The sequence below is a fragment of the Lipophrys pholis genome (assembly GCF_963383615.2).
Source record: "Lipophrys pholis genome assembly, chromosome: 21".
Lineage (NCBI taxonomy): Eukaryota > Metazoa > Chordata > Actinopteri > Blenniiformes > Blenniidae > Lipophrys > Lipophrys pholis.
The window spans coordinates 12,022,142-12,039,163 of NC_137649.1; the positions used below are offsets into that span (position 1 = coordinate 12,022,142).

Sequence of the window (17,022 nt, forward strand, 5' to 3'; positions counted from 1 at the left end):
CTGCATCTCAAATAATGAGATGTTGCACACAGAGTATGAAAACTGATCTGCTGTTGAGTCTCTGATCATTGAATCTGACATAAATTCAATTTTGTGTCTTTGTCTTAAAGGTCAGGCAAAGTGACTATTGGGACGAATTCATGGTAATAAATCAAGGTGCACAATGTCAAAACTTTAGGTTGTTGATTAAATTCAGAAGCAAATGGACTCTACCTTCATCAGATACATTTTATGTTATGAGAAGCTTTTCCTCCCACAACGGTCATTTGCTGACATTATACTTTCTTCATTGTGACGCTTTAAGGTCTTGCAGTTGTTTCTGGATCTCATCTGTTGATGTTTGTCCTCACAGTTCTGGCTTTTTAGTTAAGGGCTTTGACCTTGAATGTGAAAGCCAAAGTCTCTAATATTTCCATATATTTCTTTTTTCTTAAACTGGTAATTGTTAAATCAAGTTAAAGCCTCATCCAGACATTTAAATGAATAATCACAAACTCGGATTCAGTTATTTATTTGTGACCTCGTTTAAAAAACTGGAGAAATGGAGAATTATAAACCCACATTGTTTTGTGTGTGTGTGTGTGTGTGTGTGTGTGTGTGTGTGTGTGTGTGTGTGTGTGTGTGTGTGTGTGTGTGTGTGTGTGTGTGTGTGTGTGTGTGTGTGTGTGTGTGTGTGTGGTGTTTCGGAAGGGAAAAATACCCTAATTTATTCAAAGCTGGCAAGTTTTTTTTTTAGTTTTTTTTTTAATCTTTGCTATATTCAGCCTGTGAGCTGCCCAGAACTGGAGTCTGACCTGTTTACCAGATCGATCTGACAAATTTCCAACTCTGAAGGCTGCTTCTCCAACAATCTGAAGACCGAGTGTGTTTCAGCACTTACATGACCATTATATAACATTCCTGAGAACTATGACCGATATACAGTTCATCCATTCATCTTCAGTAAACAGTCAGGGTATTCCTTGGACAGGTCACCAGTCTATCATATATACAACAATATAATTTATAATTTTAATGTGTCCCATTATATTTTCAACACAAAAAAATATCTTGTCTTCCTAAAGAAGAAATGCATGGGCAAATCATGAGTCGGCATGTTAGTCCTGCCTTCAGGTTATTTAGAGGTTGAAACTTAAAACTTGATTTTATTTATCTGACCTTATAAAGTCTCCACATGCTCAGTTACAACACATGGAATCATAACGGTTTAAAATGTGGATTAAAAAGACAGCAGAAGTCTGTGTTTTCTGAATCCATAATGACTGAAAAGGAATCTTCCAGGTCAGACCTCAGCATCATGGAGGTATTTGTACAAGTTGTCTGTAGTTGTTCGGATGTGAGGCCACGTTGAGCTTGTCACTTCTTTTTACCTTAAAGTCTCACTATTCAGTAGTTCATGGCTGGAGGTGCTGAGGTCTCTACAATGAAAGTTTAACTATATAAACTTTACCCAGATTAGACATTAGACAAATAAAATAGTCTAATCTTCACTCTTCATCTCATGTAAGGACAGAATTCAATGTTGCCAGAACAAGAATTATTATTGGTATAACAACACATATGGAGCTTGTTACATGTGTTTAAGCAGAAGAGCAGTGTCCCTTCTATTGCATCATCACTGTGTGACTTCATCTCTCAGTTATTCCCCACAGATTTACTCAAATGCTGCAGACTTTCCAATCTCCCACTAATCATTTTTTTTGCAGAATTTCGCATCCAACCTATTTCTGCGCCTCTTCGTTCTGTCATTGCTGTTTGAGCTTTTCCATCAACCTCCTGCCACCAGGATCAGGCTCCCAGTCCCTCAAGATCACAGCGATGCTCCGTCCATTATAACCTCAACACCAAAGCTTTATGTCTTTATTCATGTGCAACGACTTTAACTGGATCATTGCAGGTTCAAGAATTAGAGAACAAATTTAAAATACAGTTAAACAAGATGTGAAATCACCTTCTCAGTACAAAGGCTTCACCAGTAGCTGCATACTCTCTCATTATGTTGCCTGTGTGAATTCCCTCTATAGTTTTACACTGTTGTTGTTATACTACTTACCTTGTTGTTACTCTGATGGACAGTTGCAGGATCTAAAATGAACTCTACCTTTTAGAAATGGTTCAAATACAAGACATCTAGTTTTCATGATAACATTTATCTATCGTCACGGCTTGAATCTAAAGAGTCTAAAAGAATAACACCTTTTTATTTAAAATTAGGTCTCAAAAAAAGCATTTGTCATTGTTTAAAGAAAAAACGGTTGTTTTTCCATAATGTAACCAAGTATTCTGTTGCCGAAACAAGAAAAAAAAAAAACAGCTGTTCTAAGACTGATGGTCCGAAAGAGTTACTTGGCACAAAGTGTGTTAATGTGACAACCAGATGTGTTGTTAAACATCGTCTTTAAAAAAAAGACATTGTGTGAAAATAAAATACCTGATCGCTTGTCAAACTAGAAATCTTTTTCTATTGTTCAGTATTAAGACAACTCCTCTTAGCTTCAGTCCTGCTGTGATCTGATAACTCAGTGAAGGTACATTAACAATGCAGAGTGTGTAATACTCGGTAACTGGCTGATTTTCTGGATGTTTCTCTTCACCCCCACCCCCACCCCCACCCCCCACCCCCAACCCATCTTCCACTGTAATCTCTCCTGATTTCTCGTCTTGAACATCCACGGAGCTCGGAACCCGCTGCAAACCAGAGAGCTAAACTCTGTGCTGATGGGGACTTCTGGCCGAGCACTGAGGCACATCAAAGCACATGATGCAACGATGGACTCGGGAAGGAAACCGAGTGCTTACTGTAGTCAGAGGTGTGTGTGTGTGTGTGTGTGTGTGTGTGTGTGTGTGTGTGTGTGTGTGTGTGTGTGTGTGTGTGTGTGTGTGTGTGTGTGTGTGTGTGTGTGTGTGTGTGTGTGTGTGTGTGTGTGTGTGTGTGTGTGTGTGTGTGTGTGTATGTGTGTGTGTGGGCATGTGTGTGTGCAGCTCAATCACATATTATGCATGTCAACAGACAGCATGTTTACAGTGATTCCGGCGTCGTCTTTTCACCGTAGGTGGTAGAGGCTGAAAATATTTGCTGCCCTAATTCAATAAGCAATTACTGGGACAGAGAGAGAGAGAGAGAGAGAGAGAGAGAGAGAGAGATGGCAGTAGGCTTCAAAAGCCAGTTGATTCTGCATTTTGACTTTCTCACTTTCATCCACTGTTTACTGTGCAAATGGAAAAATGGATGTCAGTCAGCTCACAAATCAATATGCACTTACAAGCTAACTGTCGTCAAAAACAGCATTGATACTAATGGACTACTCTGTTCACCCACACACACACACACACACATACACACACACACACACACACACACACACACACACACACACACACACACACACACACACACACACACACACACACACACACACACACACACACACACACACACACACACACACCTTCTCATGGAGGGAAACTGAAGCTTCACTCTGAACTGACTGAATTATTGAGCGACTGTAAACAGGAAGAGGAGATCCCACTGGAGAATACCTCTGGATTTGTGTGAAGCTACGGGAGCTGGTTGGCTCAGGGATGCCCCACATTTGCTGCTCTTTTATTGCTACTCACATATCTTTGTGCTGCTGTAATTTGAACCCACGAGGAGTAAAAACCCAATTCCAGCCCTAAACTTATTTTCAAAGTTATTTCTTTTGACAATCAGTCAGAATGTGGCAGCAGAGGAGAAATATCACAGGGAGGTACATTTTTGCATCTTTGCACAGTAATGATTTAAGACAAAAACATCCTGTTATTATTATTATTATTATTATTATTATTATTATTATTATTATTATTATTATTATTATTATTATTATTATCTTTATCTTTTTTAAAGATATGAGACGTTTGTTTATCCTGTGTGAACTTTTGTGATTTGAAACAAAGAACATCATCTATTATACGAAGAGGTGGTTTCAGATTGAAGCTGAACCTCTGAACATTCTTGATTTCCCTACATTGTATTAGTTTGAACCTACAGCTCCTTAATGTACAGTAAGGTTCATTGCCATAATGCACAAGGACATCACAATCGAACTCATGCATTTGCCAATTCCATGAATTAGATGGTATTTATGATAAGAATAAATAGATTGCTTAAAAGGACTAAATGCTGGTGTGGTGGTTAGCATGCCTATTTCATAACAAGGATACTAAAGTTTTATTCTAGACCTGTGCCATTCTCTGTGGAGTTTGCATGTCCACAATCTAAAGACACACACTTTTCCCTAACACCTTTAACATACTGCAGCCCGGACCTGAATAAAGAAGCACATAGAGAAGTCTGAGGGAGGGATGGAATTTGGCCGGAAACTATCAAAAATATCAACCGAAAAAAATCAATGTCAAAACTAGAGCAGCTCTTAATAGCAAGGAAAGCAATAACAACCCCCAGGGCTGAAGCCTCAAACCCCCAACATCACGCGATGGAGAGACAACAGCGAGATGACGAGTGAAACTAGTCAAATCTGCGACGAGATAGAAACCAATAACACAAGTGATGATAATGCCTTAAACAACTCCTCATGTGATGAGATAATTCTGTGAGCACCGATAAGCTTTTCAACGAGCTGTGGCTGCTGATGAATGTTAAACCGCTGAAACTTGACAACAGAGATGAGGGATCTCGCAGTGCACAGAGAAAACATCATCCACTTACTTGACTGCGGCGCCTAATGAGATGCTGTTAATGACTTTCTGTTCTGGGATTTCGTTTAAAAAGTGATGTTGGGTTTTTTTGCTTTTTTTTTCAAATCCTGTTCTTGTAGGGGAAGAATATGGAAAAGCAGCCGGCAAACTTTGTGTTTTTGAGGAGGTGCAGCTCCTGGTATAGTTATTCAAAGTCGACAATGAGCCGGAGGTTGGTTAACCCAGCGTGGCTTCATGCTTCCCAAAACCTGGTAAGAATGAATAATTGATGCTCTCTAAAGACCTGGTATATCCATCTAAATGCATTACACTTCCTTTACATCTGTCAGCTTCTTTGCTTGACTCAGTCTTTGACATTAACCTACAGAGAAGAGAAATGTATTATTAATATTTCCCCACTGAACTTACATGCTGTAACAGATGGCTTCCAGATTCCCTGGAGACTAAATCGGAAGAGGACTTCTGGCTTTAAATGTGTGGCAGGCCGTGACTGAAATCAGGGGAAGAAATGCACGAGCTTCGTTTTGATACAATTCAGTAAAGTGCATCAGCTCCACTGAAGCAAATAGTAAGAACATCAAAGTGTTGAGTTTCACTTGTGCTCTTTGAAATGTTCCCCGAAAGACAAGAGGCACAGAGAATTCCTGTCATTCAGAAATTGCAGTTTATCTGGGTCTCCGGGCTGTGGTGGGCTAAGAAAACCGGAGCCGATACCTTCCTCTCAGGGTGTTTCAAGGCCACGTGGGAAGCACAGTCCCTCAGAGGATTCTGGATCTGCCTCCGGGTGTTAATTCATTTGGGATGTGCCTGGAAAACCTCCTCGAGCATCTGGAAGAATCCAAAAAGTGAGTCTTTACAAATACAACAGATCACACATAAAAGTGTAAATAGGAAATATTGTGAAACAGCTCTTGGTATGAATAAATATTAATGTATTATTGCACTATTGGTGTCATCTGCAGCGTGATAGGATTTTCTAGTAATAACCTTTTAGCAAATGACAGTTCCGCACAGATATGAGGAAGTGAGGTGAAATGTTGTATGATCGACCCTGAAGGCTTGCAAGAATAAACTTTTGCAGAAACGTAGATCATTACCATTATAGACACACATTTATATCATTTGAAGGTAATTAATCGATTAATCTAATCTAACATGCACATTTTTTCATTACGAAAAGAAGCGAGATGTCCATGAAGGCAAAGGGAGGACATGCGGACTCAACACAGAAAGCGCCCGATATAATGACTTGTCCTACAGTTGAAGGGAAATAAATCACTCACATCATATCAAAGCTCCCACATTTAATCAGTCTTTTAATTTCACTTTTCTCTTTTATGAGTAATCATCAATGAACTAATTAGAGAATCATGCGAGATGTGGAATTTATAAATAGTGGATAGTGTGTGTGTGTGTGTGTGTGTGTGTGTGTGTGTGTGTGTGTGTGTGTGTGTGTGTGTGTGTGTGTGTGTGTGTGTGTGTGTGTGTGTGTGTGTGTGAGACTGAGACAGCGGGCTGGATGTACGCAGCCGTCAGAGAGTGAGGCAGACTGACAGGTATTGTGTAAACCGGCACACTGCTTTAAAAACACAGAGGGACTGTTCGCATCTGGAATGACAGCCAACAACAAAGCTCTGCCTCCGAAAAACAAAACACCTCGACTTTCTTTCTCTCCGCTTCTCCTTGAGTGCTCGATAAGAGCTGAGAGCCACGCAGACATGAAGGAGCTGTGTGGGCTGCTGGAGTGGGTGGGATAAAAGCATCGAGGGGCCGAATGCGACACAACAGGAGGGGAAGAAAAAAGTCAGGAGGTGGCCACATGTTGCTGCTGCACAGCAACATTTTCCTCTTTTTCTTCCCCTTTCTGGTTATATAAAATAGAGCAAAGTCCAAAATATGACTAAAATTAAAGCAGTGAAAGTTTGATGAGACAAATATAAAACAGATTTCCAAGATTCTAGACAGATTGTGGTTAATAGCTCCTGGGCAAGTAACTGACGTGTCACTTTATTCTCTCTTAATTCTAACGGCTTAACACTGTGCACATAGTTGTTTTGCTGTGACAGAAAAGCTGCAATGTGTCACATGATTCACTCGTTACGTTCAAACTGAATCCAGTCGGTTGTGAGTTTGAAGTGAGTCGGTGACGCTCACATGTTATTCTGGTTTGTTTGTGTGAATCAGTGAATAAAGTCAAGTACAATCGCTGCAATAAACGGCCAGCAGGCAGACGGCTCTTAGGAAAGTAAGCTCATGTTCATTCACAGACATGACAGGCGCAGAGAAGGCAGGTCAGAGAGACAGCAGCTCTACGAATGTTCTTATGCACCACATCATTTTAACTGCAGCATCAGTGTTTGGGCAGATAGAATATAGTGTTAATCATGGCACCAAATGTGTCTGATTGTTGGGTAAATACATAAAATTGATCGCTGGACTTTTTAATTGAGAGACGGCAGGAACTACTTTTTCACCTCCCGTCATACTGTCATGGAGTCCGGTGCACTAAAATGGGCAAGTCAGAGTCTTACATGTATTTGAGGATTGCAGATCATAAAAAAAACGAAAAAAAAAGAATCAATCATCAGTTTTTGGCAGAATGACTGAAAATATAAAAGAACAGTTTTTAGTGTCTTTTCCATCCGTCCATGTTTTATAAAGCTTTATCCACGTCGCTGGGTCGCTGGGTCTGACCACTGGAGCCCATCCAAGCTGCCTATGGCCAGCTCAGGATCCACTCAACCCAGGTATAGAGTCACACTCTCACCGTTGAACTTACATATAGTTTAGAGTCACTAATTAATCTCAAATGTACATTTCTAGACCGGGAAGAAAACCAGAGAACACCTTTGCACTGCCAGGGAAAACATGAGCTGCAATCACTGTTATATAATTAATTCAGTTATTTATTCATGAATGTCTTGATACGCTATGCAGACAGTAGAGTTCACATTTTGCACCATGTGTGACATGTAAATGACAATAAAAATAACCTTGAGCCTGCAAATACGTGACAATACAATGCAGGACAGGAAGTTCAGCAAACAAAAAAACAATGGATCCACGGTCAAACGTAACACAACAAAGGACATAGTTTAAAACAGTTTGTGTTCCTCCAGCTGAAGCCTTGAAACGTTTCTTAAAAAATAAAAAAAGATTAAAAAAAATAGGCCACATATGCAGCTCAGACTCTGCTCTGTCATCACTGTTATCTGGTTCACTTTCAGCCACGAGCTACTTTGTTCCTGTCAGAGACGTCACGTTCAGCCGCGGCTGCATTTGTTCCTCTGTGTTCTCCCTTGCTGGTCTCTTCTGTCGTAAGTCGCTCGTGTCCTCTTCAGCTCTTCACGTTGTGCAGAAATGCTGCAAAAAATTATTCTCCTGCAGAAAGTGAAAATAAGCCCAAGGTAAAGAAGTTGTGCTGTTGGGAAAGTACAGTCAAGGACAGCCCCAAGTTATCTCGGCTTCTGTCACTTCCTGTCTTTTTGTAAAGGTCAGACTGTAACAACGAAGCACAGAAGCAACTTGAAAGGTATGTGATACTTGAAAGACGTCTCTGCAATCTGACCCACCAATCACATACTGCTACTCTCGGAATGACAATCAGAATAAAATCTATCATAGGGAGTTTATACAATAAAGACAACAATACAGTGTAAATCAAAATTAAAGATGAGAGGCATTACACCTTTGAGTAGGCGGTGTGTGTTGGATGGGGTTATTTGTGTTGCCTAGGGGTGAAGATGTAAGCGTATTTGTTTTGAAGAGTCTATCTCCTTCCAGAACAGGTGGGGTCCTTCATATGACTGGACTTATTTACAACAGTCTTAGGGAGGGGAGTCTTCATAGCACCTTCTGCAGGTTTCATCACACATCCACTCTATCCACCGTTTAACAACAGAAAGGGAAGAATAAGAACACAACTGGAGCTTGACCAGGACAAACTAAAAAAGGATCATATATAAAGCTTTAAATGGTCTTGGGCCTGGATACATCTCAGGGTTCCTGGATCCGTGATATCCTCAGGAAGAGGTTTACTAAATGTTCCCAGAGTGTGAAGAAACAAGGTGAAGCAGTGTTTAGTTCCTATGCTCATCAGAATATAGAATAATATTTCTTCAGGATTTTCAGGAAACAATAGACTTTATTTATTCTTCAAGCTCCTTTCTTATGCCCTTTTTTTTTTTTTTGCTTTGTATTAATTAATTTCCTTTCAGCACTGAATCACCTTGTGTCTGAACGTTGCTCTATAAACTTACCTTGTCTAAAACTGTGTCTAATGTGGCTCTCCTATTTATATTGTACAGGAACCGAGCTGGTGCCGTCAGTACATGAAAATGGTGAGCGAACCTGTTCCGTCTCACAATACCACTTTGTACCACCAGGTGGTGTATTGAGTCACTGTGACGGCATGCATAGTCTTGATTGGTCGTGCTGAGCTCAGCCATGAACAATATTCACCTTCACATCCATGCTTTAAACAGACACACATGCACACATGTTTAATGTCTCTTTAAATCACTGAAATTGATGCGTCCATTAATGAGTGGATCTCCTTGTGATGTATTGGGTGGATTCAACCAGAACATCTTTCAGGCAATGTTTATTAAATCTGAGCAGCTTTATATACGCTCAAAGATAAGATAGATCTTTTTTTGAGGGAAAAGTTTCCTTTCTGAACTCAACCCCAACAAACACAGACAATGATGACTTTCAATGAATACATAAAACCACAATAACAAATATCCCTGCAGCAAACAGCCGGAATGTTCCAAGACAACTTTGAATGACCTTTCTCGGATAAAACATTAAAAGTTTTCACTATATATGTATAATAAATATTGGAACTCTTCAGGCTCACACAATATTTGGCTTTTTATAGATTAACTGTCTGCAGCGCGCTCGGTTCGGGTCTTCCACACTTGTTTCTGTAACATATCCTTGACAGGAACCCCCGATGACTCAGCCCCCACACATCCCACCTGTACAGAAGATGACTAATCAGTGGCCTCATCCGCAATACTCCTCCTCCTCCTCCTCTTCCTCCTACCCCCGTCCACTGCAGCGGCTGCGGCTCTGGCCTCAAACAGCCTGCAGCATCACTACAGGTGATCAGACAGAAACAGACAAGCGAAGCAGCAACAGGAGTCTACAGGTCATTCACGTGGAGTTTCTGTTTCAGATACGAACAAATCCAGCATAAAGTAGAGTGGCGTAGTAGCTTTGCATGGCGGGAAGACAAATCCAAATGTTTCACTCAAACAAAGCTTAATTAGAACAGATATTTTGATGACAGTGCTATGGTGAGACTCTTTTCCTTTTAAATTAGTGTCGATGTGCAATAATCTCATGTTTTGTCATTTTACTAAATTGGAGAACAGAAGAAGACAGTTTGTTCACTGTTTAGATAACTTTGTTAGATACAACGGTGATTTATTTTATCCCTCAAAAGTTTCAAAATGTGAATGTCAAACAGGATTTCTTAGAAGTGAAAACAAGGAAACAAGATGCCCTCTTTTCTTGTTCCCAAAAGTTAAACTAAAAGTCTTTTGATCAGTGTAGTGAGAATATATTCATATTTCTTGTTTCGGGGGTGTTTGCTTATGAGGCGATTAAATCAACTCTTTAAAAGCAAAATACACAAACGCTGAAGACAAACTGTCTTCTTCAATGTATTGCACCCCAAAATTGGTGTTTTTTGGCAAAGCAGTGGTGCAGTATCAGGCAGACAGCAAGAGATGGACGATTCTCCAATAAAAGCATGAAAGCAGAGAAATGCAATTTATTAGATTTTTAGTTTTCAACTTCCTTCAGGTGTGCAACCAAAAATATGACATTCCTTTCAAATATATTTTTTTTTTCATAAATTGTCCTTTTTCTATTAAGTCTGTTGGAGGGAGAGGGTTTCTTCTTCTACCTGCGATTGTTTTTTAGTTTTTTTTTTTATGTTGCCATCATTTCTGTGAGCAGCCAGTGAAGGGAAGAAAGCGGCCAGGCGAGGAGGTTTCTGGCTCCGGCTCGGAGAACACTTAAAATGCAATCAGGTGAATCAGTGTGACGGGGAACAACAAGAGCCTGAGGCAGCCACAGGTCAGACCCCGGACCTCTCGCCCTCTACTCACTCACTGCAAAATACAATCAGACCAGTTTCTCGCAGGAGATGGAGACAAATCCACTTCCCCTCTGAATGAGTGAGGCTGCTTTTTTTTTTTTTTATTTATTTCCTTCTTCTTCCCCTGCCAATGAAGAGAATCATCAAAACACCAAAGACAAAAGTCAGCAGCACCACAAATGGATATGGCATTTATTTATTTCAGAAACTTGGAATACTGTGATCACTGCAAATGTATTTGTCATACCTTTACACTTTACAAAGACAATGGATCCGGGATGTAAACAGTGTTTTCAACTCTGTAAAGTGTAACGGTCCCTCTCGGTTCAGTTCAGAGCTCGATCGCCGAGCTTCTGCGAAACCCTCCCACCTCGCTGCGATCACTGACCTGGCAAGTTGTGTGTGACTCCAAAAAAAAAAAAAAAGAAAGAAAAACACCCAGCAGTACAAACAGCACCTCACCCACCACCTGCTCTTGTCTGATCAGTGATGCTGCAGGAAAAGTAGGCTTCACTTTGTTTTGTGAGCGAGTCAAGTTGAGCACCTTCCTCCGTTTGTTTGTCAGGAGCTGCACTGGCAGGGCAAAACTATGGAGCAACATCAGAACAAAAGATTGGACCAATTTACCCTTCTTACATCCAAAAAACCTGTAAACACACAATCCTTTTATATAAAACATTGTGCAAAGGATCTTTAAAAACAATATTACAAAAAACAAAAAAAAAAATTAACATTTGAACATCTGAACATTCACATTTCCGATATCCTTCTGCCGAGCAACGTAAACAAAGCTGAGGGGGAAAAAAAATTAAAATAGATGCACTGTAAAATTAACATTATTCACAACAGAAAAAAAAACTTTAAAAAAAAACTGTCTGAATTTAACATCCAACTTGATGCACACTTTTAAAGATGCCAGCAAAACATCTGCACTGCACATTTTGTAATTTGGCCATACTTCATTCGAAATACAAAGGACCAGAGCACTTTCCACGTACAATAAAATATCAAACAATGGCTTTAGTTTAATTTAGTTGACATCTAAGCATCGGGAAAACCAATTAAAAATTCAATTCAATCAAAACTTTGAGGACATTTCTGTTGAGATGAGTTTTTTGTGTGAAGTTGGTCTCATCACTGGGTCATCTTTCCACTGGACCAACTTGTAGAACTGTTAAAACAACCAAAGAAAGATATTTCTCTGTACTTGTGTAACCGCCATCCATTCAGACCGACCGGAGATTCCTAAAACAGAACCGGAACTAGAGTCCACTCATCTCGCCGCGAGGAGCGCAGCGCTGGATGGATACGTCAGTTATAATAAACATCACATTTCTTTACGCTTGTTTCTATCTTTACATTCAGACTGGGTGTTGTATTTGTGCTTGATTGCTGCAGGGTTTTAACTGCGTCATTTCAAGATGCAAATTTACAATAAAAGATTGAAAACCTGGGACTTATTGTTCCCCCCCCCCTCCCCATTATCCGATGGCAAAAGACAGGGAATTAAGGCGTACACCTACACTGCGACAAAACCCTTTTTTTACTGGACATATTAAAGCGTCCTGTATCCACCGGGCGGACAGATGAACTCGGTGACTCTTGCTCGTGTGACACCGGCCGAGCCACGTGGTCTATAAGTATGTAATTGAATACAAAGGCACACACGCAATGTGGCAGATTCCCATACACTTCACATGCACTCGTCCCTGCGTGGGCAGCCTGGCCTGCCTGATTGTGTTCAGTTAAAAACGTGTATGTGAAAACGGGGAAAGGCCGGAGCCTCCCAACTGGATTAGAAGTGATAAATGTGTACGTGCGTTACTGTACCAGGGGTGTGTTCATCTCTCAGGATTAAAAAGAAGAGCCTTCCCCTTTTATCCACTCCCCAGGTGTTGTTTTCAAAGGCACATCCCTGTTCTGCCCGGGAGTAAATGACCAAAATAAGTGACTGTAGGCACAGCTGGATAGACTGATGTACATTCACACAACATACGCGCACATGCATGCATACACTGCCACTGGTGCAGCAGGTACTGTGTCCCCCCCCACCCCCACCCCTCACCATCAAGTTCAATAAATCTAACCATATATATATATAATTTGTTGTCTCAAAATATCTCCAACAACAACAGAACCTGAGGAAAACTATAGATGTAACAATTTATGCACAGACAACATCCACTTGCACATACATACTAGTACACCTTAGATTTGCTCCTGTTTAAACCAAAAAACAACCTCTGATTGTCTGTTAAAGCTGGTTTCTGATTGGTCCTCCTGTCCCGTGCGTGTGTGTTTCTGTGTGTGTTTCTGTGTGTGTGTCCTCCTGGGTTTGATGTCTGGCTCACTGCTGAAGAGGAAAAATACAGAGTGACTGGCAGCACGTTTACACATCATGACATTTCCACTGGTCACCACTAGAGGGCACTGTAAGCAACACAACAGCAGGCTTGGGCACCACAAAATACAACAGAATACAGAATAAAAAGCTTATAGTCAGGCTTTAACCAGAATTAAGAAAGAAAGCCATCAAATAATATAGCTAGTGACCGTTTGTCTTGAGGAACTAAACACTGATGTCCGTTGTACTGTACGAATAGAACAACTTATTTATTGGAATTATAATACAAGGAAATAAATTAACCTGGAAAAAAAAAAAAAATACAGACTCCAACTTTGCCATCCCGAAAAATGTCTTTCGTTATCAGCTTGTTCTCTTTAGTCCAGACAGTGGGATGATGAGTCCTCACTCTCATTTTCCAGAGGATGACGTGAAGTGGTTGGTGGAGGTTGACGGCTCTTGTGCAGCAGAGATTGCAAATCAAGATTGTACAAGTACCCTCAAAATCATCAGTTTTCCACTCCGAGCTTCTTCCCAGAGGAAAAAAAACAAACAAAATCTCTCCCTTTTTTGAGGGAAAGACAAAAGTCCTGACTTCTTCCTATTGCTTTTAAGACACATAAAATCGGGCTGGACCAAACCACTCGGGATCTGTCCTGTTGTTTTGTTGGTTTTTTTGGCACCACTTGCCGATGGCTTTTAAATACACTCCTCTGTCAGATGTAGGTTTGTGCTGTCGGGACTGGAAGGGTGTTGTAATCCAGATGTGATTTGCAGAGGAGGAAAAAAATCTGAAAAAAAAAAAGAACTGTACAAATCCAGGTGTCCCTCCTGTGTAGTAATGGATGAACCTGCGTTTACTGTGATGGCTGACGAGTGACTGTTCTGTGGTTTCAGCATTTGAGGGGAGTAAACGCCACATTAATTCAGTCCTCTTACACGAGACGGAAATCTCTCCCGTGTCCTCTGGTGCTGTGATGTGAAACGTGTTGGGATGATATGATCCTGCAGATATTTCTTGCGTACCTGTCTGACTGAGCGTGGCATTTTGGGGATTTTCCCTCAAAGTCGCCTGGGCGTTTCTGCGGCGTCTCCTCCAGCTGGGGCAGGTTTGATTTGGCACAAAAGACTGAAAAGTGTCTTTCAGAGCAGCTGGTCGTCATTTGAAAAAAAGTAACTGAACAATGCGGAAATGCAAAAGGCCAAATGTCCTAAATCGTGAATCACATCTGCGTAGAATGTGGCAGAAAGGTGGGAAGGGAGGAGGGGTTCCTTACCCTCAACTGGCAGGAGGTCAAATCAACTTCTTCAGAGAACGGAGACGCACCAAAGACAATCGCATGAGTATAAGATCAGTCCAATAACTCTCATAGTGCCAAAGGAGAGCAGATCTGGTGAAAGAGCCTAAGAAACCTGGGTCCACTTGACAGTAATACCTGCTCGCGTTTGAAGCAAGTGGAAGATGGTTGAGAGGTTCAGCATCAGGCGTCTCCCGTTTGTGTGCGAGTTCTAAGTGTTTCCCTCGATCCTTCCACTCTGTGTCTCCGTCAGACCGTGTGTTCTGATGTGCTGTGTATGAATGCATGTGTGTGAGCTGAAATGTGCTGGTGGGAGGTCAGTTCATGTCAATGGTGTTGAAAACCCACTCGGTGAACTTCTTGAGCTTGGCGGCGGAGGTCTGGGACTCCTCCTGCAGCCTCTGGTTGTCCTCCCACAGCCTTTTGATCTGAGACTGAAGCCGCATCTTCTCCTCCCGCTCCTGTGGCAGATGGAAAAGGAAGCTACTTAATTGAAGTACTTAACAATGGATGGTTCATTCGAAAGGGATTTCTTTCGCAGAGTTTTCTGAAACCGTTTATCGCGGACAAGGGAGAGAACACAACTGTTTCTAATAGTTGTAAATAGACTAAAAGCAAAATAAAGTTCAATTCTATATAGGACACTCAAGGAAATACTTAAACGAAGAATTTCAGCACACCGCCCTCCCAGAATTTAGAAAATCATAAACATAAACACGTCGTTTGATGGGAATGGGGCCGGACCAGAAAAATTACAAACTTTCACGCGGTTTAGTCGCACAAAGAAAGTTCTCCTTAAACTGACTATGTTGCTTTGGTGCCTTCAGCATTTTGTCATCCTAAACTCAACTCGCACAAATAAAACCAACTTTCACTGTATTAAGGCTCCTGCAGACTTTTTATTCTCATAAGTTGATGAACTTCTACATTGTGTGTGATTTCTTAAACTTGGGTGGGGGCACAGTGTTGGACTGCAGGATGTCGAGGTTCCACCATAATTGGGAGTTGACAAATCACTACAACTTGTAATCTTTACGTTGTCGTTCGGTGCAGCACTGCTGTTGCTATGATCATTAGTATTTTCTGCAGCTTTTCTATTGGTTCTTAGCATCTCTATTAGCAGTGAACCTGTGCGATGTAGTGACGCAATGGCATGAAATTCTCGACACTCCTGAATAATGATGTCTCAGCTGTCCGTCAACCTGTCTCACCAAGGAGACAGACTTTATGGAGACCGAATAAAAATGCTTATAAGCGCCTTTATCACGCCGCAGGTCACGTTCATCCTCCATCGAGCCATTCTTGGCCCACGTGTCGTATGTCTGACGCCCCCTTATTACTTCAGACTCAAGGGAAGATCAGAGGTGAGCATGGATTCACGTTTCCTTCTGTCAAACAGGACGGCTGCAGTTACATACATACTGTACATAGCAGCTAATACTGCCTAGAGCACAGACAGCAGCAGGTTTCCTCAGAAGCGCATGAGCAAATCTTCCCCCCCCCCCTTTTTCTTTTTGCTATTAAGAGGTCACACTAATTAGGCAGACCACAATGTCAGCAAGCAGCACCTCAAAGCAACTTAAAGCTTCAAAAGGAAACGCGAGCTCCAGCAGCGGGGGACCTGTTAAGACTTCCACGGCTTAGAGCAAGGTGACGGATTTAATGTGCTTCAGCATCAAATCGGAGGATTTAGGGAGACAAAAATAGACCCTGATGCTGATTTTATGATTACACTTTTGCAGGTTTGCAGAAAGTTTCATAAACAGGTTTTGGCTCATTGGTATTTTTCCAAACGCAGAATTTGAAATATTAAACTTTGAAGAGCGATCTTTAAGAAATCGCCACACACCTGCTTGAAAACCACAATACAAGCTTTAATACGAAGCCACAGGTCAGAGCACAAATTAATTCTCAAATTTGTATTAGTAGAAAAGCTGTTTATGTTTATATTGATGACAACTGCTGCCATCAACTTCATGTCTCCTTCCGAGCGGCAGTTGAATCAAAAAGGGGGAACGGGAAAACACCGACAGCAGAGCTGCTGTCAACGCTTACACATGTCCGTGCACCCATTATGTGAGATCATGTGTTACGTGCGTGCTGTTAGGTAGGCTGTTCTGTTGCACCTTTTTCAGGTCCTCCTGCAGCATCTTCACCATGGCCTCCAGTTTGGTGACCTTCCTCTCCAGCCCTATGTGGCCCTCACTGTGGAAAGAAAAACACTTTAATAAGTACAACAAATGTTAATAATGTCTTGATTTTTATTCCATATTCCAATTGAGCCCAGGTTAATTTAAACAAGAGTAAATGTTGACCCTTTTACTCCGCACATGCAGCTTCATCTTTAGTTTACCTTATATTTATACACATTTTAATGGTAACCTTCACTTTTGTTGTACTTTTTGGATGGAAAAATGTTACAATCCATTCTGACGAAATCTATTATGCACCCAAAGGACATGCACACAGACTGAAATCCGTCAGGAATGAAAGGCTTTGTTCTCTTGTCCCTCTCTTGTCTGGATGCTAAAATGGACGAGCTGCAGGGCTGAGGCCACCTGTGTTTACGG

General features: G+C 41.2%; 1 protein-coding gene across 1 annotated transcript in view; it reads right to left on the reverse strand.

Moving 5' to 3' along the window:
* Positions 1–10,981: 10,981 nt before the first annotated feature.
* Positions 10,982–17,022, reverse strand: part of sipa1l1 (signal-induced proliferation-associated 1 like 1) — a gene marked incomplete at its 5' end in the record, with an annotated part of 36,931 nt that continues 30,890 nt past the window's right edge. The window contains 2 exons of the mRNA XM_080490310.1: positions 10,982–14,913; positions 16,579–16,657. Coding sequence (XP_080346436.1) covers positions 14,770–14,913; positions 16,579–16,657 — 223 coding nt within the window. The 3' untranslated portion in view covers positions 10,982–14,769. The remainder of the gene's footprint in view (positions 14,914–16,578; positions 16,658–17,022) is intronic.